At 47.0% G+C, this 27676-nt stretch overlaps 1 protein-coding gene across 2 annotated transcripts in view; it reads right to left on the bottom strand.

Moving 5' to 3' along the window:
• Positions 1 to 12559: 12559 nt before the first annotated feature.
• Positions 12560 to 27676, bottom strand: part of SEC14L1 (SEC14 like lipid binding 1) — a 443723-nt gene continuing 428606 nt past the window's right edge. For both annotated transcript variants that reach the window (XM_069200247.1, XM_069200248.1), the window contains 2 exons: positions 19779 to 19880; positions 12560 to 18862 (listed from right to left, as the gene is read on the bottom strand). In XM_069200247.1, the coding sequence (XP_069056348.1) occupies positions 18625 to 18862; positions 19779 to 19880 (340 nt within the window). In that variant the 3' untranslated portion in view covers positions 12560 to 18624. The remainder of the gene's footprint in view (positions 18863 to 19778; positions 19881 to 27676) is intronic.

Raw genomic sequence — 27676 nt, 5'->3', positions numbered from 1 at the left:
AAGAGGGTGAAGGTTTGAGAGTGGAGGAAGAGGGAGTGGTGGTAGGAGATGTCTGCTGTGTTTGGGTGCAGCTGCATAGGCTGGATGCTGTTGTGAGGTGGATGGCTGTTGGGTGTTTGAGTGCTTGCGTTTGTGTACCTAGGGAGGAGGGGGCACAGACACAGTGGGAGAGGACACAGGGGACGTGTGCATCGATGTGGGGGTGGTGACTGCCAGTGAGGGGCACGTAGTGATAGGCGTGATGGGGGTAGTGAATGAGGATGTAGTGCATGCAGGTGTGAGTGAAGACACTACTGGGAGGGAGGTGAAAGACGAGGAGGAGGGGGACACAGTGGAGCCAGTGGATGTTGGTGTGTCTACATCTGGATGGTGCTTGTGGGATGAAGTGTGGTGCTTGTGTTTGCCTGAGCCACTTATGTGTGTTGATTTGGGTGCATGCTGGTCTGATGGTGTGCTTGGGATAGGCTGGGGTTGAGGGGAATGGGTCTGGGTAGAGGAAGTCGGAGGCGGGAGGCTAGAGACAGGGACAATGGCTGCCATCAGGGAGTTGGCCAGAGCCTGGAATGATCTCTGTTGGGCCGCCACACCAGAGTGAATACCCTCCAGGAATGCATTTGTTTGTTGCAAATGCCCTGCCAGACAGTGGATGGCATTCACTATGGTTGACTGCCCAACAGAGATGGATCGCAGAAGGTCAATAGACTCCTCACTGAGGGCAGCAGGGGTGACTGGGGCAGGGCCTGTGGTGCCTGGGGCAAAGGAGATGTCCACCCTCCTGGGTGAGCGGGCACAGGGAACATGCTAAGGGGATGCTGGGAGGGCAGTGCTGGTACGGGGGTGGCAGCAGTACCTGTAGTTAGGGTGGCCACAGAGCTGTCCACCACCACCAGGGAGCTTCCATCGGAGGAGGTGTCGCAGTCAGAACTGTCCCCTCCAGCCTCCACCGTGGTGCTCCCCTTGCCCTTCGTCCCACTTGTGCCCTCACCATCGGTGGATTCAGCCTCATGGGCCATGTGGGATGCAGCTCCCTCCGTCGCTGGTGCCTCTGCTCCTCCACCAGATGATGCTAAAGCACACAAGGACAGGGTGACAAAAACAAGAAGGGGGGAAAGACAGAGGACACACATGGTCAATGCCAGCCACACCACCACTGTTAGCGTACACAACACACAGGGAACAGCCCTATGCACTAGGCCATGCACTACCAGTTACAATGCTAGCCACCAGGCCATGGAGTACTGTGCCTAACGCCATTAGCAGCACACCTGAAACCCACAGGACCCTGCCCAGTAGTAGATGCCCATTAGCATATTTAGGGCTAGAGTGCATCAGAGCCTGCCCAACATGGAACCCACCCTGCCATGTTCTTCCTGGCCTAGGGGCACCCACAGGCCTACATCCACAACCCAGCTCACACCTCACCACGTGCAAGTTTCTGATTCTGAAACTGTACTCACCCCCTTTTGGATGCTGTGGTGCCTTCAAGCGCCCATCCAACTCCGGAGGGGCCACCGCTAGGATGCAGAACATCAGGGGTGTCAGGGTTCAACAAGCACCACTTCCTCGTTGGGAGGCCATCCCCATCTGGGCCTCAGCTGTCTTCTTTGCCCAGCGGTGCAGGTCCTCCCACCATTTGCAACAGTGGGTGCTCCGCCTGTCAAAGACCCTCAGGGTCCACACGTCCTTGGCGATGGCACGCCAAATACTCTTTTTCTGATGGGTGCTGACTTGCAGGCAATGATACACAGGAAATGGGATCAGCCATACTATCTGGCCTGTTACACTCATGGCCCACCATATCCCTCCCATCCCCTTACGCACATACATTGACCACCATATATGCAACACTCTGCCCAGGACCCATCAGCCACCCCCCTTACACGAGGCTTACACACACGGCACTCCATGCATTCATGCCCCATGCATCGTGCTCACAGCGTACTCACCTGTTGGTCTGGAGGACCATAAAGTAAACGGTACTGGGGTAGGACCCCATCCACTAGTCTCTCCAACTCCTGCGAAGTGAAGGCAGGGGCCCTTTCCCCAGACACTCGAGCCATGGTCGCTTCCAGACACAGGTCACAACAGCACTTGCAGTGTAGGTCCTCTCCTGTTGAAGGTCAGGTAGCAAGTGAGTGAACAGAGAGAAAATGGCAGTCACGTCCACAGCAGGGCGTATCATCACTGCCGGCGTACATCACCATTGGCTACTGGAACCCATAGGGCCAAATCATAACCAATGAGGTCCTCGACCGCCTCTGGCAATGGCGCACGTCGTCAGTGGAATTACCTCATTTCCACTTGTCCCTCCACACAGGTCAGGCAGCGGCCATTTCAGGGGAGAACAGAACACGGCACCTAACTGCGTCACAGCAGACATAGGCACATTTACAGGGCTACACGTTAACATACTGTTTCTGTCATAACATACAAGGCATTTTAGTCAGAGGATATGTTTAAATAGGACCATCTGATCACCGTTTTTCACCCTAGAGTTTAACCGCTGAGGATGAATAGGAGATGGAGGCATAACACGTGTATAGACCCCTGGTGGACCTGGCAATAACAGAGGACAAGACATTATCCTTACTTACAGATTTGATAGGGCCACAATCACCGAGCTGTGTGCCCAATTGAAGCCAGACTGGATCTCAGCTATCTGTCACCCCACTGGGATCCCCCTCTTCTGCAAGTCCTATCAGTGTTCCATTTCTTGGCAAGTTGCTCCTTCCAAGTGACAGTGGCAATGGCAGCAGGGATGTCACAGCCTATGTTCTAAAATGTGCTGACCAGAGTGTTGTCTGACCTGATGAAACACATGCGCAGCTACATCGTTTTCCCCCAGGTGGAGGATTTGGCCACAGTGAAGGTTGACTTCTATGCAATGGGACAAATCCCCAACATAATTGGTGCTATTGATGGTACACATATTGCCTTTGTCGTCCCTTCCCCACCCCCCACCCCCGGAGAAATGAACAGGAGTACAGAAATCGAAAGAGATTTCACTCTATGAATGTGCAGATAGTGTGCCTGGCGGACCAGTACATCTCCCTTGTGAATGCAAAGTATCCTGTGTCTGTGCATGATGCCTTTATCCTGAGGTATAGCAGCATCCCATATGTGATGGCTCAACTCCAGAGGCACCGGGTGTGGCTAATAGGTGAGCCCATGGTCCCCATCCAGTGTATGTTGGTATATGGGTGTGGGGTTGGCCCTAAGGGTAATTGTCTGGCTAACAGGTATCCCTCGATATTTATAGGTGACTCTGGTTATCCCAACCTCTCATGGCTACTGCCCCAGAGAAGAATGCCAGGACAAGGGCAGAGGAACGTTACAATGAGGCACATGGGTGAACAAGGAGGATCATTGAGCGCACCTTTGGCCTCCTGAAGGCCAGGTTCAGGTGCCTCCATCTGACAGGTGGATCCCTGTGCTACTCACCCAAGGTGGTCTGCCAGATCATCGTTGCATGTTGCACAACCTAGCCCTGAGACGCCAGGTGCCTTTTTCTGCAGGAGGATGAGGCTGGAGATGGTCGTGTGGCAGCGGTGGAGCCTGTGGACAGTGACAAAGAGGAGGCAGAGGAAGAGGATGTGGACAACAGAACAACTATAATACAACAGTACTTCCAGTGACACACAGGTAAGATACTGCAACCTCACCTTCCATTGCTGTTTTGTGAAGTGAACTTTCTCTGGCTGGGTGCTGTTCCCACTACAAAGGCCACTTATTGTACCCTTTAACATGTCTATTTGCAGATATTTGTGCCCTACTGTGGCTCCTGTTGTACTGACTGCAGCACATTACAAGTAATAACTATGTATACATCACTGTACAGTCTACTTGCAATGTCTACAAATTATTAAACAACTACATTCTTAAATCATTTGACATACTCCATACTTGTTTTCTCCAAGGGTGTTTATTTCAGTGCTGAGAAGTAAATCGGGATGTGCAATGGGCTTGGGTGATGGTGGAGGAAAGTCCAGGATAAAGTCCAGGATAGAGTCCAGTCTATTGGTATCACAGGTGCATTGTCCAAGGGGGCATAGGAAGGGGACCAATGGCAGTTCACGGTGGACAGGGCGACAGAGTGGGACACAAGGGTGACAATCAGGAGAGTCTTGTTTCCTGCAGCCGCTGGGTCTCCTGCAACTTGGCCAGTATCTGGCCCATGGTCTCCTGGGAATGGTGGTATGCTCCCAGGATGTTGGTGAGTACTTCGTGGAGAGTCTGTTTCCTAGGCCTGTCCTCCCCCTGTCGTACATCAGTCCTCCCAGCTTCCCTATTGTCCTGTGCCTCTGTCCCCTGAACCGTGTGCCCACTGCCACTGACCCCAGGTCCCTGCTCGCCCTGTGTTTGTGGGGTTGCCTGGGGTCCCTGTAATAGAGGACACACTGTTGACTGATGTGTCCTGGGGACAGAAGGATGGGCCCGGTGTGTGGGTGCTGTGCCGGTGTTTCCTGAGGGGGGAGGCTCTGTGGTGGGATGGGACTGTGCCTGGGTAACCAACTGTCAAGAGGTCCCTGATGGGCCAGGTTGGTCACCCTGATCCAGGCATGCAGAGTTGCTGTCATCACTGTGGGCCTGTTCTGAGGGGGGACTGGATGCTGCTGGCACCTCCTCTCCGGTGACGTTGTGTGGGGGTTCTGTGGGGATGTAAATGCAGTGTTACTGTTTCTGCGTGTGACATCTTGCTCATTGGTATGTTTCCCTCTTTGGGTGTTATTACCAAGGCAGCTTTGGCTTGTGTGAGTAGTTATTTGGTTGGCTAAGTGATTGTCACTGGTGTGCATGCTGTGGTGATGGGTGTCCATGCAGGGCTGTGAGAGGTGTCCATGCATTGTTGTTGCATGCAGTTCTGGGTACTGGGATGGGTGGGTTGTGATGGTGGGGTGTATGTGAGGTGGTGGAGGTGAGGGTAGGGTTGCGGATATGTGATAGCATGCAGGTGTTGGGGGGGAGGGAAGTAGTAAAGATTTGACTTAGCAGAGTCCAGTCCTCCTGCTACTCCTGCCAGGCCCGCAGGATGCATCATTGCCAAGACTTGCTCCTCCCATGTTGTTAGTTGTGGGGGAGGAGGTGGGGGTCCACCGCCAGTCCTCTGTACAGCTATCTGGCGTCTTGCAACCACGGAACGCACCTTCACCTGTAGGTCATTCCACCTCTTCCTGATATCATCCCTTGTTCTGGGGTGCTGTCCCACGAAGTTGACCCTGTCCAAGATCTTCCGCCATAGCTCCATCTTTCTTGAAATGGATATCTGCTGCACCTGTGATCCGAATAGCTGTGGCTCTACCCAGATGATTTCCTCCACCATGACCCTTAGCTCTTCCTCTGAGAACCTGGGGTGTGTCTGTGGTCCCATGGGTGTAGTGTGAGTGGTGTGTGTAAGGTTGTGGGGTGATGTGTTGGGGTGTGTGCTGTGAGGTGCGCGGATGGTGTATGGGTGATGGTGTTCTGTGGCTCTGGTTGTGTGGGTGCTCCTGGAGTGTCTCTCTCTCTCTCTGTTGTAAATTGTTTGTAGTGGTAAAGAGTTGTGGGTAATGTGGGTGTGTGTTTTATAGTGGTGGGGGTGTGTTGTGTGTATGTGTGTCAGGTGTGTGTAATTTGAATTGTCCAATGTGGTGGTGTTTTGTTTGTGTGTGTGTGTGTGTGTGTATTTTGAGCGCAGTGGTATGTACCGCCTATGGTTTACCGCGGTTGAATGTCCGCCGCGGTGATTCATGGGTCATAATGCTGTGGGCGTAGCTCCGTTGGCGTAACGGTGTGGGTTTTGCTACCTCCAGTTTATCACTGACCTTTGGTCTGGCGGACTTGTGTGTGTGTCTGTATAGTGGTGGATTTCTATATGTGGGTCATAATACAGGTAGCAGTATACCGCTGCGGTCGCAGTATGTTGGTGCAAGTCAGCATGGCGGTAAGCTGCACTTACTGCCAATGTCATAATGAGGGCCTAAGTCCTTTGACCTTCTACTGTGCTCTTCAGGAAGGTATTGGAGTAGTTCCTCCATTTCGTCCCATGTGGCCCTGTCGTACCTGCTTGAGAGGAATACAGAATTAGGAATCCACCAGTGATTTGCAGATTGTGCTGCTACCCTCTTCCCCTTCTATTCTTTTGTTTTCTTTGTCAGGCACAGGGTGGCTTCCCCGGTTAGCACTTTTCCTCACTGTATGTACAACAAGAGAATCCGGTATAAGTTGAACTCTAATGTAAGGCAGATCTGATGGAGATGCCTTGTATTTTTTTACTACATGAGGAGTAATCACTCATTCATGGACAGCTTTCTTAGATATTGCCTGTGTGCCTTAACATACCCTTAAGCATAGGGAGGTATTGTGCTCAGTAGAGGAGAGTGTCAAATAAAAAATCATCCTGTATAGGTTTAGAGTGGAGAGCTAACTTACAGTAGGCTGCTGCTTTGGCCACTACCTCTTGGTAATTGGACAAATCATCTGGAGGGGATGGATGAATTGGGTACAGGTCTGGGTCAGATCTCTTGAGGCCTCAGCATCGTATGTGTCCCAATACTGATTCCTCATGTAATGGGAGTGGTGATCCTTGTGGTGTATATGAGAGTGGGTCCATGTGTGAAGACTGTGGTGAAGATGGTCCTGTATAGCCGGGACTGGAGAAAGGGGTGCTCGCAAAGAACTGGTGGCCTTATCTGCTTTTTTTCTTTGTGCTTGGCATTGGGCTTTGTCTAAAGGTTTTTGGAACAAAGGCTGTATCCTTGATGTTTTTTTACCATCTGTGGGTGAATTCCCAAATGTGTCTGATGGGCATCGACTTCCTCTTGGAGTTGAAGGAGTATTGGCTCAACTGTTTTGGCTCCCACTGATGTCCTAGCAAGTTTTGGCACCGAAAGTTTAGGTGCCGACAGACATTTTGATGTCCCTGTGTTGTGCAGTTTTGAAGCGGAGAGATTAGTGGACGCCGAGCCAGTCACAGTCGATGCCAAGTCATCTGGTTTAGTTGGTTTCTTTAGAGCCAAGCCTGGAGTGTGCGTAATGTTCGAAGATTCTCCTCAGTGCCTACCATGGCCCAAAGGCAGTGGTGCCCTTCTGGGCTGTTTGTGGTGCTCTTGAGCTTTTACATAGCCTTTTGAGGAGGCCGGCTGTTTGTGGACGTTGGGTCGAAGGTTTGTATGTTCTATACTCACAACCCTTTGTGCAGCTGGTAACTCCTCACTTTCGAAGTTGGAGCAGTTGTTGTCCTCTGGAGAGAACACTTCTTCATTGGCTGCTGATGCCTCGGCATGATGTTCCAAGCGCTCTTCCGCACCAAAGAGGTCCAGCGGATCTTCACCGCTCCTCCAGGTACATCTCTAAATGCTATGCCAGATGGTCATGGAGAGTCTTTTTGCATCTGAAGGAGCGGCAAAGGTGCCAGTCGAGATCGTTGTGCTCGGGAGACGAAGGTTACAGACCAGATGTAGGGCAGTGAGAGGGTATTTGGAATGACATCAAGGACAGAACTTGCAAGACGCTCATTCCATCACTTCCGCTTCATTGCATGGTACAATTTATAAGTCAGAGAAACAAGGCCCTGAAGGGCGAGGTCTATGTGGGACGAGTCCTACCTGAGGATCGCCCGACAGAGGTGGATTTTTTTGACCCGATAAATGCTAATAAAGGAATACATGTTTGAAATAACAATACCGATGATCAAGAAAAATCGTTGGAAACCAAACCAAAGTTCAGACGAAAGTCTCAATCCGGAACACAGAAGCACATGTCCGAACTTGACGGCAGAAAGAAAACAATCTAACAGTGGAGGCAATACCCATGCACATTACCGGCAAAAGGAGTAATCACCGAATTTCATGCCTCGAAAGACTTCTTCTAAGAAAATCAAATTGCACATATCTGAACCCAACACTAGATGGCAGAGGTATGGAAAGCACGTGTATCTACAGCCACACATGCCTCGGACATACCAATACATGTAGAGGCTACAAAAAGTTAGTGATATTTCACACCTCAAAATATATGCTAGCACTGAAGACGTCTAGAGGCTATAGGTAAAGTGCTGAATAAAGGATGATGTCAGTCTTATGTGGTGGTTGTATACAGGATCACTACCAGGGTGTGTGGGAGAAAGTAAGCTCAAATAAATGTAGAAAACAATCCTTTGCAAGGTTCTTTTAAAATACATCTCTAAACAAAAAAACAAAAAAAGATTTCGAGCTTGACCTAGGGATTAACAAATAGTCTGCAAATCTATAAAAAAAAAAAAAATTATGCTAAGATCCAATGTTATTTTAGCATAATATATATTACACAACTGCACTGTAAACGAACATGACATTAAAAAAAACTCTCTCCAAGTCTTTTGGATTAGCTTGTTCATTATGGGGCAGTTCATTGGAACAATCTTTATTCACTTCAGCCCTGGCAGCATGTTATGATATTTATGTTTTGACCACTGACTCCAAGTCGCACTTAGCCTAGAAGCACACCATCACATTAGTGACCACCAGCTTCATTTTTCCTATTAACTTTAGTTTAGCGTTAGCCACTGCCACATTATAAGCTGCAAGTAGTTTTCCACATTGTACAATGTGCACATGTTTTTTTTTCATGTTCTTTCCCACCAGGGGCTTAGGCTGACAAGAATGCACTCGGATGACAGGGAACGGTCTTGTTTTGAATTGGCACCTTGGGATTGTGGCCAAGTCCTAACGTGCTATTTTCAAAGCTGGCCTAAAGCAATCAGCAGTTTTTGAATAAATAAAATTCTGCAGTGGGAGGGAGGTTCTAGAATTGTCTTCTATTGTTGTTCAAAGTGTAAGAGGCCAAGACCAGATGGACCGGGAAATGAGTGTTTGCAGATCTCAGGCATATCCAGCAAGCTGGAGTGTGTCATCCTTCCCGTGAGGATAATTGATCTCGCTCTCCTCGATCGATTCTGGGATCTGGCGATCTGATGCTGAATAGGAGGGAGATGAAGCAGTTGTGCCCTTGCCTCATAGTGATGCACATTTTTTAATTCATTATGTTCTTTGCATTATAATATAGATACGTATATTTGCTGTGTATATTGCAGTGGTGAATCATTTGTACATGTTTTCATTTTATTGCTGTGACCATTTTTAAACGTGTGCTTTCAGCATGCTAATCTCCTTTTATGATCCTTGTGATGTGAAATAATAAATGTCTTCTTTGGACTAAGAAGTGCATTCCAGAGATTTTTGTCAGTGCATGAGTGTTTCAGCTTGGTCATTAGTGAAGCAAAACACAGCAGCATGTTTGTGTCTGGACAGCAGGCACAGGTCCTCGAGAGCCAGCTCCTCCAGTTTCTAGTTTTTCCTTGCCTCATTCTTTTTTGCCTTGTGCTTCTTCCTGCCATTCCTGCACTCCTTTCCCACCATTATTTTGATGCCCGCTGCCCCCATGACTCCGGCCACCCAGCGTCCCTCTCTCCTCCTAGAACCTACTTAATGGAGGCAGCAGTGCTACCCTATTGAGCAGGTCCTGGAGCTAGCTCCCCTCTGCTGTTTCTGCCCCTAACTCTTGCCGCCCTTGAGCCTTATCTAGCTGGTTTTGCCTTGTTTGTGTTGCCCATTTGTATTGCCCCAACTTGTCAACAGTTACTCGTTTTTCCTCGCCCCACTCCTTCTGCCTTGTGCCTCTTCCCAACGTTCACCCACTCCCTTCACACTGTTTTTTTGCCACCCACCGCCACCCTCACTCCTGCCTTCCAGCACCCCACACTCCCTCCAGGACTTCCTTAATTGAAACAGCAGCACAGCCACTGGCATGCCAAAAGCAAGCCCTTCTGCGTCCATCCATGCCAGGACTGCGCCCAGCACCAGGAACCTTGGATCTCCCATCACCAACAGCTATACCGCTGCAGATCTCCGAGCCCTCGTCCCCGGTGTATCAACAACGGCTGCTGCCTCACATCACCACGCACCACCAGAGGATCGTTCTTCTGCAAGTACTGCCAATTGACCTGCAACACCAAAACAGGCGAGAACGCCAGAGACACTGTCACACTGACAGACCGCTGCAGCAAAACTCCAGTGCGTTCTACTCAGTGCATGTTCACTCTGTAAACACGCCACGGAGATCTGGGACACGATCTTTTCCATCATCTTCGACATAATCTTCCTCACAAAGACCTGGCTAAACGTTGTATCTCTATCTGGACATTGCTATCTCCATCCTTGAAGGCTACAAGAAAACACACCTGGAGCAAACCAACAAACACTGAGGCGGAATTGCCATCATCTACAAGGACGCCATCCACTGCTTGACCTCCTCTGACGACTCAACCCTGATAATGGAGCATCTCAAATTCAAACTCCACAAAGATGCAAAAAAAAAAAAAAAAAAAATACAATAAGAGGCACCCTTTCCTACAGGTCACTAGGACTACGCCCCAGCTTTTGCAATGCCACCCTGGACCTCATTGCCATGGACTCCGAGCACTACATCTTCCTAGGAGATCTTAACTTCCACCTCAACGATCCCATCAACACCAACACAACTGATCTGCTGGAAAGCATGATCATCGGCCTCATGCAACACGTCACCAATCCTACCCACATTGCATAACACAAGCTCACCCCATCTTCACGTCCAGTGACAGAGTTAAGTATAACTGTGTCTCAGTTCACATGGACCGACCACTACTCCCACTTCACCATCTCAGGACTTACCAACACAGGCACGAGGTTCCCCAGCTATACGTGCACAAACAGGAAAAAAAATATCAGAAGACCAGTGGAACAACGCCCTTAATTCCCACCTCCCAGACTCAACACTAAACCCAGAACAGGGTGCAAAGAACTTCTCCCAGTGGAACACAGAATGTGCTTACACTACTACCCCTGAAAAGCCAGACAAATCCAAAAGAACTGCCATATGAGCCAGCTGGTTCACAGCCTAGATGAATTTCAACAAACCAACTGTCGGAAACTAGAACAGAAGAGGCAAACCAGTAAAGAGACAGGAGATCATACTGTCTTCAAGACTTCACGCAACCAGTACCACCACCTCCTGAAGAATCTCACACCCACTAACACAAACCGTGAACACCTGCTCACCTATTGGGACCCTCTCACAACCGAAGCTACCATCTCCATCATGAACTCTGTACACTTGAGTGCACCCACAGACCTCTGTCCCTAACACACCCTCTCCTCTGGAGCAAGACGATTGGTGATCTGGATTCTGAGCCAACCACACCACAGAGACGGCCCTGATCACAGCCATCGACTAAATCAGAGCCCTCCTGGACCATGGCAAAACAGCAGTCATCATCATCATCATCCCGGACCTATCAGTTGTCTTTGGTACCATTTCCCACCACATCTTGATCAACAGACTCCATCACATCGGAATCGCCTCATACCTCACCAGAGGAACCCAGAGAATCTATCTCCCACCATTCACCTTGAAACCCACGAACATCATTTGTGGCATCCCCATGGATCGCCCTTCAGCCCCACCCTCTTCAGCACCTACATTGACCCCTCCTGGACAGCACAGTCAGATCGCATGGACTCAACATCATCAGAGAGCACTAACGCGGTCAGAAGACCCCTCCATCGCCAGAGCAAACTACCACAGATGTATGGTAAATGTTGCCGACTAGATGAAGGACAACCGTCTCATGCTGAACACAGACAAGATGGAAGTCTTTATCTTCGGGAACAACACATTGCCAAGGAACGACACAATGGTGGCCTGCTAAACCCAGCCCTCCCCTGCCCCAACTGACCATGCCCGCAAACTCTGCAAGCTTTCTTCGAAGAAACAGATAAATGCAGACTCATCTGTCTGCTTCCTCACCCTATGCATGGTCCGCAGGATATTCAAATGGCTCCCAGCCAACACCAGAAGGACATCACACAGGCCCATAACAAGCAGGCTAGACTACGGGAACATCCTCTATGTAGGGATCACTGTACACCTCCTGAAGAAACTACAGACAACACAAAACTCTGCAGCAAGGCTCAGAGTGTCCTGTGATGGGGTATGATGTGGGTACAAGACAGACCCATATCACACTCCACCTCAAGAAAACACACTGGGCTCCAGATCCAGAAGAGATGTCAGTTCAAGATGCTGACCCACACATACAAAGCCCTGCACATCAAAGGACTAGCATACACCAACAAACACATTACCTTCCATCACCCGATCAGGCACCTGTGATCCGCCACCCTCGCAGACACCACCTGTATCCACTGAATCAACAGCGGCGGATGCGCCTTCTCCCACCAAGCGGCCAAAGCTTGGAACAATCTACTCCTGAACCACAGGCCTGCCTCATCGCTTCTACAATTCAAAAAAGGACTCAAGACCTAGCTGTTCGATTGAGCAGATCCAAGAAGTGACCTACTCCAGCACCCTGAGATCCTCCAGCGCCTTGAGACCCTCACGGGTGATTAGCTGTGCTTTTCAAATCAGAGACTAATTGAAACTCCTTTAGCTCTGACAATAACTTAAAGAGCATTAAAAACATTTTCTGTAATTTAATAGAAGGAAAATTCTAGTTAAACATGGCAACATATTATTGCTTTAAAAAAAACACAGCCCACTGATGTTCTTAAATAGTTTAATGTTTATTATTGTTAATAGAAAAATCTTTTAAAGACTTAAATTTCATTTTGTTACTAAGAATGAGGTAATAGGTTTACAAAACATTTACAGAGTCTGATATGTGATGGGTGAAATACAGAAGAAAAGCGTTACAAAGAATTAAAAGGATGAAATACAGATACATCAGTGAAGGAGGAGAAGGGGTACTCCAAAAGCATCACAGTAGTCTTGCCAAACAGGGGTGATGCCATCCACAGTGTGTCCCGTTTTGCACCATATGCACAGGTTACTCTTTTGGGGTGTAAAAGTTGCATCACTGAGGCATTTCTGTATACATCACATTTTAGCTGAGTGCAAGGTTTTCAGTATATAAAACCAATTCATTTTTGTGCTTTTCTATGCTTCAAAACTCTACGAAGTTGCTTATTGCTCAGGACGAGGCAAATGAAAGTGTTTACAAAAAAAATATATATATAAGAGATTGGTTGATAATGGTTCACAATACTCTTTTTAAGACCGAGTCCAATCTCTGAAAATATGCCATAGTTTAAAAACTATTTGCAGAAAGAGCGAGCAATGCGCATAAGAATATTTTGCAACATTAAAAAAAGTAAGCAAAAAATAAATAAATAGCAACCGAAAAGGCCTTTACAGCAGGAGGATTATGGTGTAAGGCCGTCACTTTCTGTGAGCGTATTGGAGCTGTGCCTCCGCCCCCCCCCCACCTCACACCCCCCCACCTCACACCAAATACTAAGATGCATGCATTGAGTCCGTCTGTGCTTCATTAAAGGGATACATGGTTTCAAATGCACGGGACAACTATCAATGTGTTCAAAACTATTTTATAATGAAAAGAACAGAGCTGTGTGATCTGTCGAAAGCCCTTAAGGTTTGACGATGTCAAATGAATTCTGTCATGTCGTCGGAAAGACAGCCTTGCAGGGATGAATTTGGCTGGCATTTCCATGCTGGCACGTAAAGTAATATACTGCCGTGATTGTCCCGCTCTGGAATCGGTCTATAGCCCGATTCACTCCTTAAAACTCATCTCAGACAGAAACAAACCTCAGCTTTATAGGTCTTACTCCCTAAATGTAAGCCCCACATTTAAGTACAGTCAAGTTATTTATTCGAGGCACTACAGAAGATAACACTACTCATGCGAAACATACCACCTATTGAAGTAGTACTAAACAATGCAAAGTGATGAGTACCCAAGAGCGCTAACTTTACTGGAACTTAGTAGTAATTCCATACGCCTACCTCTTAATATCGTTCCGATTCGGTCACTGCACGTCCCTACACCCCGAAAACAGGACTGCTGCCCAGAGGAAAAAAGCTCAGCCTAAAGCAGATTCCTTTAAGGGCTATTAAAATCTACTGTTAAGTCACCACACACACGGCAAATCAAGAAAAGAAAAAAAAGCTGTTGCCCCGTTTCGATATCAACTGCAAGGCACGAGCGACCCATACAGAGGAGCTGAAAAGCCACGATTAGTCAATGTCACCTAGTAGATGTGCATTCAGAGGATAGGGCATGACATGATTCCTAAAAGCCATGATGGTGAATTCGGTGATTCTTCTTAGGATAATAGACAAAATAAAAGTAACAGTCACCATTGCCACCTCAGTACAGGAATGCGGGTGCAGACTTGTCACCTGGCAGCTTTCACTTCTCAGGGTGCTCCTAAGGCTGAATAAAGTTGCTGCCTGGATGAAATGAAAAGCCATGGCACAGGAAGTCTACTTTGCTTTTCCAGTATAATATAACTTTTCACGTTAGAGGGGAACAACACTCATTCGGATCTGGCCAACCACCAGGTTATACACTATACTGTCCTCTTCAGGTAATCTACCCACATAAGAATGTCCTGATATGCACTATATACATTACCAACTGTGCTCCTGCATAGCCCAAACTGGAACAAAAACATGGAGGCTCTCTCAAAGTGGCAGTTGCATATTCTTCTTGGTTATTGGTTACATGCAGGTGTCGATAGGGGAAGTCATCCTTCTTCCTAAGATGCAACTTATCTTAACCAACTGACGTTAGAAAGAACCAGAGAGTTCTAAGAGTGCAGGGCAATCCCTAACTTCAACCTTAAGGTCAGAGCCCGTGCATACTCTTTATTGCCTCAAGAACAGCCAGAAGTCCTGCCAGTTGTAGAGCTTTTTATGGCCAAAAAACAGGTTAAAACCTGAGGTGCTTGGTTAACAATTTGCATTCTGTCAATGTTTGAAATAGGTCATGGACAGCGTATTCACATTTTTGAAGGAGCTCTCATTAGGGTGTGCTCAATTCTGAAACCTAGTGATGCATTTAAAATTATAATTATCACAACAAAATATATCAAGCCCTGTAGAAAAGAACTGGAAGCACCCAACAGATATGCACAAGTGAAGAAACGGGTAAGCGGACAGAAGGAGGTATGAGCCAATTAAAATCGGGTGGCCTCTTCAGAGATGAGCAGCTAAGTCTTTGGCTCGAAGAAGTTCACCACAATCCAGTTTGAAATGGCAGTCTCACAGTATAGGGAATCTCAAACGGTACCCAGAGGAAAGACTATCCATGTGAATGACTAGCTAATGGTGTGCAGAACCATGCAAAGGATATCATATGGCACAGAGAACATTGTGAATAAGTAGACAGCATGGACACCAGTCACAGGGGTGCCGATACAAAGGTCTATTATGCAGACCTACATCCAGAGTGGTGAGATCACACCTAGGAAACAGGGAGAAGACAACTTTAATGTCTTTTCAGACAATAAATCTGCTATTTCCTACCTAAACCAACACACGAGCAAACATCCTTGGTGAGCAAACATCCTTGGTTATCTCTGATAACTATGGCATATCTATTTACATACAGGATGGTACCAAACCTACTTGAAATATATAGCCAGTTTGGTCAGAGTGAATCTGGGGAGGATATGTTTTGCCCTCATATTGAACGTAGCAGTTCTGCAATTAGCCACATGGCTTCTAATGACTGAAAGCTGTGCTGTATGGATAAGTATGTGCCTCAGCGAATGCATCCGCCCCACAAACACACACAATCATACATAGAATCATGCACAAGTGAAACAGATCCATAAGATGAAACAAAAATGGGTCGGCACATGAAGCCTAGGGTAGGCATATATACACGAAAAGAGATACAAATCACACATAGAGGATGAAGAAAATACACTCAATCATACACACCGTCAGAAGGGAAAACACAACAGACAGGTTAAAGGTTTATGCACACAACTCCCCCCCCCCCCGTTGACCTATGCATGCAGAAGAAACACATTCCCAAGAGAGGTACAAGTACAATCTGGGACAAAAAAAGCAGCAACAAATCAGAGGAGCTATACCGACAATTGATGTATGTAGCTGTTACTAAGGCAGAGTGACAAAAGCTTAAGCATCACTTGGAACAAGCTTCAGAGCAGTCAACAGTAACAGTTCAAACTACGTCAGAGAGAAAAGTTCAGCACCATTGTATTAGAATCACTTCCCCCAACACATGCAAGATAATCTTATTGTTTTTTCAATTGTGGAAATGATGGCTACTTGAAAATCACAACTAGAAGCCTAAGCTGTGGACAAGGACACAGTAGAGCACTGTAGCGTACGCTTTGAAGTGACAACTTTTACCTGTGCAGGACAAATTGTAACATCTGCACTGTCTAGCTTTGCAATGGCTCAATATAGTGTACTGATTAAAACCGGGCACATAGGATGTCATGTTAACTTCCTTTGCAGAAAGGGGAATTACTTGATATTCAAAGCATAAACCTGAGGTTGGTCAACTGCAAATGTTGTCAACGTCCATCCTTCATCCTATGCAGGGTGCAAGCTTATCTGTATGTCTATGTAAAGCATGGCCACTGGCAAATGATTCTCTGCCAGGATAGCTGAAGGTCCCAAAAATTGTTTTGAAATAAGAGTCATGGACAATTACTCCCACTAGTGAAGCCAAATTGTATTTCTTCTCTTGATGTCCTGGATAAGCCTCTACCTACCAACTAATATGATGTTATTCGTCAGATTTGACTGGCCACACAAGCTTTATCTAAAAGCAGATGTGGATCATATTGGGTTCAATATGCAGTAAAAAAAATGCTACTTGAGGAGACGACTACAGCTTAAAATGGACTGAATGAATTATATTATGCTGCAATTGGTACTGTAAATGGGTGAGCGCGAGTGTATCTAATGTGGTCTCTCGTTCCAATTCTTAAAGAGCCTGTGGGCAGCAGAGGTGGTTAACAAACTACCATATGCTTATTATTGGGAAGGAAAGTAGTTTTTTTGGACAGAGTAAAAAATAGGCTATCAATGAGCATTTAAAAATCATTAAGAGATTCATGAGAGAAGCTGCCAAGGAAAAGGTCTTTCAATAGAAAGTTGTGCACTCCTGTGTCAAAGCCTCTATATATCCTCTTTTCTGATCCTGCATAAAGTTTTCAATATACCAGTTCTTTTTACAGGTCTAAAACCTAAATATCTGGCTAAGCATGTTTCCTCATTAACCTATTTAGCACCGTACATTCATGCAACAAACAAACGAATTACACACTTCCATCTGACATTTAAAAAAAGAAAAATTGTTTCCCATGATCATGCGCCAAACCCAGTGAGTCAACTTAATATCACGGGATAAGGTACGCTTCTCAGAACTGAAAGCTAAAAAAAAAAAATGTTGACACAAGAAAGAATGAATTTTGTCTTTAAATCACAAACCATTCCTACTGGCTAATGGCACGGCCAGCTGATGACCCCGCAAGTGATTATAGAAGAAGAAGGAAATGCTTCTAGAGCTACAAAAAATATAGCTAGATTGAGTCCATGGATATCACTGGAAACAAACAAATCTGTGATATATCTTGCCAAAGAAAAAGACTGACAAAGCACATAAATAACATTGCTGCCGGGTTTTTGTAAAACATGCTGGTAACTTTTCATGGAAATTTCCAGTTTAGTTACACCCATAAACAACAGCCGAGCACAGCAACTGTGAACAGAGGAAAACAGAATTAGGATGAGGAGTAACTAACAAGATTCCATTGCAAAATAGCATCACCAAGGCCAGCGACCACAGTGTTGAATGCCTTCATAACACTTAAAATCACCACATCTCCTCACCAAACCAAAAAGCTTCACTTCTGTAGTCGAGCATGGTAGCCATAGAGCGAAGACGTGCAGAAGGACATTTGTCTTATGCATTAAGAAAATCATTGTTTTGAAGGAGAGAAACCCAGCATGTGGAAAACCTACTGTTAAATATCATGCATCATACGAGACAGGACTGCTTCAGATGTCTGCTTATTACAAAATGCCTACAAATGATCCCAGTCACAGATCTGTGACACACTTTCAGGCTTTAAAGGAATATAATGCTGAGTTATTTCATTTTGAAAGCCCATGTTTCACCCCATTTAAGAGCAATATCAGCACATTTAGGATACCACAAATCTGAGACTAAGCTGGATGAACGCTTAAGTGCTTTGCAGGATGAATATTTTTTAAAGTAAACTAGGAAACACACATAGCAGCTATCAAATTATTCCACTGGGAACCTGACAGTAGTATAGGCAGACCATAGAGGGGATGGGAAAGCGCTCGTAACAATGTTCATCGGGTATAAGTTTGCTATTATGAGCCTGGAACAGCTTAATCAAAGATAACAGAAAGTTCCCGGTGGAGTGGATTCGAAGACCGTGAGGGTCTCCTGGCTTGTTGATAAAGTTTTGAACATATGCGGGAATTCCAGGTTTAGTCTGTGGTTGCTGGAAGTGGTCTGGCTTGAAAATGTTAATTCCTGCATACTTTATAGGGAGGGGCTTTTATCAAAAAGTTAAAGCCTGCAATTGTTTCAAGTTTCTAGAGACAAGTTATTTAGGTTTTCCGAGTCACTGCTGACCCCGGGGCAGCCTGCTGAAGAGTAAAATAGGGAAGGGGTAGTTTGCTGCAAGCTTCCAGCTCCCTCGCACCTGCTGAACTCGGGCCCTGATGCGGATCCAGCTCGCGCGTGGGGCATTCAGGCAGGGAAGAGGAAGTAGAAGCAGTCCCGAGTCACGTAGTAGTATTAGCATCGATCTCCATCGTCGCCACACCCTCCCGGACAGAAGAGACACGCCAAGACGGTGGCCACCGAAGGAACTGTGGCGGGCGTAGGGTGTACAGAGTGGAAAAGTGATGGCCCCAGAAGGAAGGGGCTTGAGAAAACCTGAGGACCCCATCCGGACAGGCCTTGAGGTCAGGACTGGGCGTGGCGAGGGAGAGCCCGTGCTCAGATAAGTGAAGGGGCTCTCTGTAAGAACAAAAGACACACAAAAAGAAAAATATATTTATACATTGGTCTGGGCTAGAGAAGGTCTAAACATGCAGTTAACATATGCATGCCAAAATGATGGGTTTAAAATGAACGTGAACTCAGACACACAGGGCCTTCTAGACACTTAAGCCTAGATGATACAGACAAGTCAATGGAGCACGGGATTGTAAAACAAAAGTTTAAGGGAAGATGGAAAAGGGAAGACCGAACCAAAAAAAAAAAATACATGTGACGTGGAGAAAAGAAGACAATGCAATCATATTCATTTTAAAAAAGAAGATCGCTTCCTCTCCTCAACAAACCACACCCCCTAAAGAAAACGTGGTGATTTTGACAGAAGAGTGAAAGGGACACCACTAAGAAAACAACTGGCAAGGTCCAGCAGAACGCGTATAATATTAACCATTAACCACACATCAACATAAAAAGTAACACTCCAGAAGGCATGCAAGAATATATTAGTTCATAATTATTTTTCTACAGCAGTTGTAACCAGCACGATCAAGTATTAGTGATACAGTTCATGAGATATATATAAATATATATATTTTTTTAAGCATATTTGCAGATACACACATATTAACATATTACAAATATATCTTGTGAAAAGCTTTTAGTATAATTCTGAAAGGTTTTCGTATAATGCATGTAAGGGGGATACAAACGTTGTTTGTTAAGGATAAAACGTTAGTGAGAAGTGTTCCGGTTAGACATGGAGAAAATGACATGTACATAATTTTAAAGCTTCTAACTAAACAAACGACAGGCACAACATCATCAGCTGGAATGGAAGCTGGGCGGCCATGTACTCCGCGGACGAAGAAATAACAGACTGGCCATCATGTCCAATGTTTCTATGCTTTGTGTTTAACGGGGGCTTGGCTGGCACTACCTGGATATCATGGAACTGGAGTGAGAGTGGCTGGAGGAGGTGGTGGCGGCGCTAAGCTGCGAGAATCCACTGTGGCTGGACTCCAGGCTGGTCATAGACCCCCTAGCACGAAGGAAAGGAGAGAAAAGATGAAGTGAAACCTGTACATAAAAAAGGCTGTTTAGTGCTACACTTGCAGGAATACCGCAATACATCAATAGTTGCATATTTTGATCCTTGTGCAGACGTTTTATCTCATGCATGAATTTCGGAACGCTAAGTTTATCGTTCTCACCCACTTGGGTGCCGAACCCCAATCAACCAGAATGGCAGCTTCCTTCAGACTTTGAGCAAGATTTATATGTTAGGTTGTTTGAATCCACGGACTCGGATTCATAGGAGGACAAACATTCATGTGCAAGTAATCAGTTCTTAAAGCGCTATTTCAAGAAGTCACTACGACCGTTCCCTGTCATGATCCCTCACCATGAAGTGGGGTAAAATGCTTTACTTTTCAAAACCACACAGAGTGAACGAAATTAAATTTCTACAAATGCAAACATCAAGATCTCCTGCCATTTAAGCACCACCATACAAAGGCCACCGTTCAAAGTTCCAGTCGGCCGCACACAAACTGCAATCTCCTCTACTTCTCAAAGTAGAGGAGGAAAAGGTCACATAAGCCATGTACCTTGGCAAGCAAGGCTGTTGCTAAAGAAGGGAGGTATAACACTGAGGCACAGTATAAAAGGACAGCAACATCACCTTACTCTATTTAAGAGAGGGTCACAGTAGCTGGTCCATAACGTATGATGAGCCAGAAAGGTTACCAGTCTGACGATGCAGAAGAACAGGGTTCCGTTCTTATGTATGGATAGCTCACACCCACCACACAATAGCACAGAAAGATCGCCACCCCCCACCCATAATAGAGTGGGGCAGCAAAGGCATCTCCTCTAAACAATATAAAGTAACAAACTTTTCATTAACCAGTGCATCAAAACAGTTCGTGCCCAAATCTATGGGAAAAGGGCAAAACAAACAAGATACTTACCTTCACAAATGCTTTTTGTGGTCGATAATCTAACCGCAGATTCCTCATCTTGAGAATCCTCTTAGGCTCTAGAGTGGATCTGGAAACTTGTGAAAACTCATCTGCGCCATCAGACGGCACAGAGGTTCTGCACTACCTGTGGATGTGAAAACACTGCCACATATAGCAGCTAATCATGCGTGCTGACGTCAGTTTGCCACCACTGTTTTTCATGTCCTTGAAAACTGCCAGTGTGCAAAATCTAACTTGGGACATTTTGTGTGTAAAATCCACATCACAGAAGGGAGACGAGAGCAATCTGCAGTTAGAGTATCTACCAGAAGGAATATGTCACTTGCCATGTAGGCATCTGTTCGAGACATGTAGTGCTGTAGGATTCACATGCTTTGCATACTCCAGTCATCAAGTGTTGGGTCAGGATGTGTGAAGGATGTTTTTCTTTGAAGAAGTCTTTTGAGTAACAGGGTAGAGTGACTCCTCTCCGTGATATTGCATATGGGCATCGAGTCCATTATAAGATTGTTCTCCCGTAGGCAGGTGAGGATGGAGTGTAGAGTAAGTGTAAGTAATGAGATGTCCATGTGAAATAGAGTACAGAAAAACTGCCACGGGTGTTCGGGGAGGAGGGCGGGCACATGTGAATCTACAGCACTACATGTCACAAACAGGTGCTTACAGGGTAAGTAACATTCTGTTCAAGGCATGTGTGGCTGTAGATACACATGCTTTGCATAGACCGTAAAGAAGTTCTCCTCATTAGCGGTGGGTAACCTGTGAATGTTGTAGTTGTCTGGAAAAGTGTATGTAGCACCGCCTGACCTACATTAGCTTGTTGGCATGATAGAGCAGCGTTTCCCAACCTGTGGTCCGCGGACCCCCAGGGATCTGTGACACATTCCCAGGGGGTCCGCAGGCCTTGACCGCATGAAGGCATTTCTCCAGCTGGGCCTTCTACAGAAACATGAGCGTGCTTTTTTATCTGTTTATTGTGCGGCAGCTTTAAGAGCACTGCAATGTTCAGTGTAAACTTTGGGACAAAAATAAAAGTATCAAGATAACTCTGGCGATTAATGTACCTGCTGGAGAGATGGGATTTTGTCTAGTGGCTGATTTGGCTCATTGGAGGTAGTGCAGATGGCTAATATGCCAGATGCAAAGTACGTGTATCATACAAAGAACTACATTTTATGTGCATAGCACAAAGGCACCACTTTTGTCACAGAGATTCTTTTGTTACTGTGCAGTTCATAAGTCACAATCGTAATCTAGCACAGTGAGTTATTGTAAGGAATTGGCTCCCTGTTGCAGTTACCCCCCACTTTTGCCTGATACTGATGCTGACTTGACTGAGAAGTGTGCTGGGACACTGCTAACCAGCCGCCAGCACCAGTGTTCTTTCACCTAAAATGTACCATTGTTTCCATAATTGCCACACCCCTGGCACACAATTAAGTCCCTTGTAAAAGGTACCACTGGTACTAAGGGCCCTGTGACCAGAGAAGGTCCCTAAGGGCTGCAGCATATGTTGTGCCACCTTAAGGGACCCCTCACCTAACACATGCACACTGCCATTGCAGATTGTGTGTGTTGGTGGGGAGGAAAAGGCAAAGTCGACATGGCATCCCCTTCAGGATGCCATGCACACAAAATGCTGCCTGTGGCATAGGTAAGTCACCCCTCTAGTAGGCCTTACAGCCCTAAGGCAGGGTGCACTATACCACAGGTGAGGGCATAGCTGCATGAGCAATATGCCCCTACAGTGCCTAAGTCTATTCTTAGACATTTTAAGTACAGTGTGGCCATAATATGTATATGGTCTGGGAGTTTGTCAAAAACGAACTCCACAGTTCCATAATGGCTTCACTAAATACTGGGATGTTTGGTATCAAACTTCTCAGAATAATAAACCCACACTGATACCAGTGTTGGATTTATTAAAAAATGCACAGAGAGGGCATCTTAGAGATGCCACCTGCATTTTACCCAATCCTTCAGTGCAGGACTGACTGGTCTGTGCCAGCCTGCTGCTGAGACACGAGTTTCTGACACCCTGGGGTGAGAGCCTTTGTGCTCTCTGAGGCCAGAAACAAAGCCTGCCCTGGGTGGAGATGCTTAACACCTCCCCACTGCAGGAACTGTAACACCTAGCAGTGAGCCTCAAAGGGCCAGGCTTCGTGTTACAATGCCCCAGGGCACTCCAGCTAGTGGAGATGCCCGCCCCCTGGACACAGCCCCCACTTCTGGCAGCAAGTCCAAGGGAGATAATGAGAAAAACAAGGAGGAGTCACCCACCAGTCAGGACAGCCCCTAAGGTGTCCTGAGCGGAGGTGACCCGTGCCTTTAGAAATCCTCCATCTTGATTTTGGAGGATTTCCCCAATAGGATTAGGGATGTGACCCCCTCCCTACAGGGAGGAGGCACAAAGAGGGTGTAGCCACCCTCAAGGACAGTAGCCATTGGCTACTGCCCTCCCAGACCTAAACACACCCCTAAATTTTATTATTTAGGGGCACCCAAGAACCCAGGAAATCAGATTCCTGCAACCTAAAGAAGAAGAAGGACTGATGACCAGAAGCCCTGCAGTGAAGACGGAGACAACAACTGATTTGGCCCCAGCCCCACCGGCCTGTCTCCCTACTGCGACGAAAACTGCAACAGCGACGCATCCAACAGGGACCAGCGGCCTCTGATGCCTCAGAGGACTGCCCTGCATCTAAAGGACCAAGAAGCTCCCGAGAACGGCGGCCCTGTTCAAGAAACTGCAACTTTCTGCAAAGAAGCAACTTTAAAGACCCCATGTTTCCCACCGGAAGCGTGAGACTTTCCACTCTGCACCAGACGCCCCTGGTTCGACCTGCGGAAAACTAACACTACAGGGAGGACTCCCCGGCAACTGCGAGCCCGTTAGTAGCCCGAGTTGAGCCCCCAAAGCGACGCCTGCAGAGGAAATCCAGAGGCTCCCCCTGACCGCGACTGCCTGTAACAAGGAACCAGCACTGCACCCGCAGCCCCCAGGACCTAAAAGAACCGAAATGCAGTGCAGGAGCTACCCCCAGGCGACCCTCTGCCTAGCCCAGGTGGTGTCTACCCCGAGGAGCCCCCCCTGTGCCTGCCTGCATTGTTGCAGAGACCCCTGGGTCTCCCCATTGATTCCTATCTGAAACCCGACGCCAGTTTGCACTCTGCACCCGGCTGCCCCTGTGCCGCTGAGGGTGTACTTTCTGTGCCTGCTTGTGTCTCCCCCGGTGCCCTACAAAACCCCCCTGGTCTGCCCTCCGAGGACGCTGGTACTTACCTGCTGGCAGACTGGAACCGGGGCACCCCTGTTTCCATTGAAGCCTATGTGTTTTGTACACTACTTTGAACTCTGCACCTGACCGGCTCTGAGATGCTGGTGTGGTAACTTTGGGGTTGCCTTGAACCCCCAACGGTGGGCTACTTTGGACCCAACTTTGAACCCTGTGAGTGTTTTACTTACCTGTGAACTTAACAAATACTTACCTCCCCCAGGAACTGTTGATTTGTGCACTGTGTCCACTTTTAAAATAGCTTATTGCCATTTTTGTCAAAACTGTACATGCTATTGTGATTATTCAAAGTTCCTAAAATACCTAAGTGAAATAAGACAATATATTTTCTATATAAAAACCTATTGGCCTGGAGTAAGTCTTTGAGTGTGTGTTCCTCATTTATTGCCTTTGTGTGTACAACAAATGCTTAACACTACCCTTTGATAAGCCTACTGCTCGACCACACTACCACAAAATAGAGCATTAGAATTATCTCTTTTTGCCACTATCTTACCTCTAAGGGGAACCCTTGGACTCTGTGCACACTATTTCATACTTTGAAATAGTATATACAGAGCCAACTTCCTACAGTTATGAACGGCCAACAAAGAACTACACGGAACAAATTAGATTATATTTTTTCCAATTCTTTCATTACGGCTAAAAAAAAAAAAAGAAAGGTTTGCTTGCATAGGAGTACGCTATTATTAAAGTCACGGCTAGCCACTGTGTTATGTTCTGAATCCTGAGTTTGTGTTTCTCCAGACCAAGCGCTTTTAGAAAATGCCTAACAATATGGATGAGGTGAATCCTACACACTGGAGTCCCCTGTAAAGTGTTTTGACACCCTACACTGGTATGAGAGGTGCTATAAATCAAATTAAATACATGTGACAGAGAGGCTATGGAGAGATGAGAAGCCTTTATGGTTTTACTTCCTTTGCCCACCACACATTAAATAAAAAAGTTTATGTATCTAAAAAATAACAACAAAAATCACTTGGGAAATGTAGAATGTGACTTGAAGATTCAGCTTTCCTAAATAAAACCAAACATTGAAAAGTTAGTCGGCAAGATGCAGCACCAACCTTCCCATAAAAGTTTTCAAATTTTCTCAATTTTTTCCAATATAAAATAAGGATATGTTTACTAATTTGAGTACTTGTTTGGGGTGTACTTGCTTGTGTATTTTTTGGGAATTACTGTTTTAACCGGTTGGGTGCCTTGGACGAGGTGATTTCGTCCAAGGCACCGGTTCCCGGGTGCCTTGGACGAGATCACCTCGTCCTGCACCCGGGACACGGGGGGAGCGCTAGCGCTCACCCCCTTGTGCCCCCCACCCACACCTCCCGGTCTTGGATGGAAGGGGAATCCCATACCCTTTCACCCCGACCCGCCTCGCCAATCCGATGACGTCAGCGCGCTCACAGCGCGCAGACGTCATCAAATATTGCCGAGGGACGCGCTGGAAGCCATTTGCTTCCAGCGCGTCGAGGAGAAAGGACTTTCAGGTAAGTCCTTCCCTCTGTGGGGGTTGGAGGGGGGGGAAACAGACACGGGGGAAAGGGTTTTTCCTTCCCCCCTGTGCCTGTTTTCAGTGGATTCCTGCTCCATGAGATCGCGGGCAGGGCCCGCGATCGTGGAGCAGGAATCCCCACTAGGCACCAGGGATTTCCTTATGTTTGTTCGTTTTGGGAGCGACCCCTTAGGAAAGGGTGGCTCCCATTGTGGGGCATCATCCTATTTCGGGCCGCCCGGGGGCAGATGGGCCGATTTTTCAGCCGATCTGCCCCCAGGGGGGCCGAAATACCACTGGACACCAGGGAAATTATATATGGTATTTTTTTGGGAGCGACCCCTTGGGCAAGGGTCGCTCCCATTGGGGGCTAATTTTTTGTTTTTCACCTATTCGGCGGACCCTGGGGGCAGATCAGCCATTTTTTTGGCCGATCTGCCCCAGGGGGGGGAGGGGGGGGGGGGGGCGGATGGGCGAAAACCACTAGTCACCAGGGAAATTATGTTGGGCATGTTTTTTAGGGAGCGACCCCTTGGGCGAGGGTCTCTCCCATTGGGGGCAAATTTAAAAAAAAAACTTATTTCAGCCCCCCCTGGCGGCAGATCGGCCAATTTTTCTGCTGATCTGCCCCCGGGGCGGGCGAAAACCACTAGACACCAGGGAAATTCTTTTCTTTGTCTTTGGGCAGCGACCCCTTAGGCAAGGGTCGCTACCCCGGGGGCAATATTTTTCTTTTTAGATGTTTCGGCCCCCCCTGGGGCTAGATCGGCCATGTTTTTGTCCCATCTGGCCCCCGGGGGGGCCTAAACCCACTAGGCGCCAAGGATTGTGTGGTGTGTGTGTGTTTTGTGTGTTTGGGGGCACCCCTTGGGCAAGGGTCGCCCCCCCTCAAAGGGGGGGTCAATTTCGTATTGGCCATCTCTGCCCTCCTTGGGGGCAGATGGGCCTATTTTTGTAGGCCCATCTGCCCCCATGGAGGGCAGAAACCACCAATACGGCAGAGCTGTTGGCCATTTCTTCCCCCAGATCGTCCAACTTTTTCTACGCCCAACTGAATCCACTTAGGCACTAGGGATCCTGTGTGTGTGTGTTTTGAGTGGGGGGGGGGCGCGGCACCTTTGTCAAGGGTTGTCCCCCACAGGGGGCACGTTAGTGATGGCCATTTCTGCCCACCTTGGAGGCAGATCAGCCTATTTTAGGCCCCTTTGCCCCCAGGGGGGTGGGGGGGGGCAGAAGGCACCAAGATGTCAGAGATTTTTATTTTTTTGGTTCCCTTTGTTTTTTTTTTTTGTGCTGGGGGCACCCCCATTCGCCTCCTTTGGCAAAGGCCGCCCCCCCTAAACAGGGTACAGAGCTGTTGGCCATTTCTGCCTCACTTGGGGGCAGATCAGCCTATTTTTTTTTTTAGGCCCATCTGCCTCCTAGCGGGGCAGAAACCACTTAGGCACCAGGGACAATTTCTAAGCTCTTGGTGGCGGGGTGTTTGTCAACTGGTGAAGTATTTGTAATTGTGATTATAACAGTTTATTTCTTCTTTTTGTTGTAGTTCAAAGCTTTTGCTTCCTTTGCTGTGGATCCTTGCAGTTTTGGCTGTAGTTGTCCTGCGGTTTGCATAGTTGCATGTTTTAGGTAAGTGAAAGCAATTTAGCCCAAAGGAATATTGTTGAAACGCATGAATGACATGTTTGTAGGTGGTGTACTAAATGCAGTATTGTGTGTGAAATTGTCCTTAGATTTGAGCACAATAATATTTGTGTTGTCATATGTCTAATTTGCTTTTTTCTTTTTAGTGGGATATCATTGGTGATTGCTGTGTCTGTGCAGAGTAGTTGCTGGTGAGTAGCTTTTTCAGGCAAGTGAGTGGTATAGCTTTTTAGTACATAACTCTTTGTGATAAAGCTACACTTTGTTTATTACTTATTTTAGTGCTAGTTGTTGTTGGCAATCCATTGGTTGTTAGTGAGGATCATGGCTAGCCGCAGAGTGACCGCTCAGCAGGTTGTTGGCATGCTCTTTGAGTCGTCTTCAGACCATGATTACGAGACAGACTGCATCTGAG

This window comes from Pleurodeles waltl, chromosome 7 (genome assembly GCF_031143425.1).
Source record: "Pleurodeles waltl isolate 20211129_DDA chromosome 7, aPleWal1.hap1.20221129, whole genome shotgun sequence".
Lineage (NCBI taxonomy): Eukaryota > Metazoa > Chordata > Amphibia > Caudata > Salamandridae > Pleurodeles > Pleurodeles waltl.
Note: the sequence above shows the minus strand (reverse complement) of the source record. Positions and strands in the feature narration are given on the sequence as shown.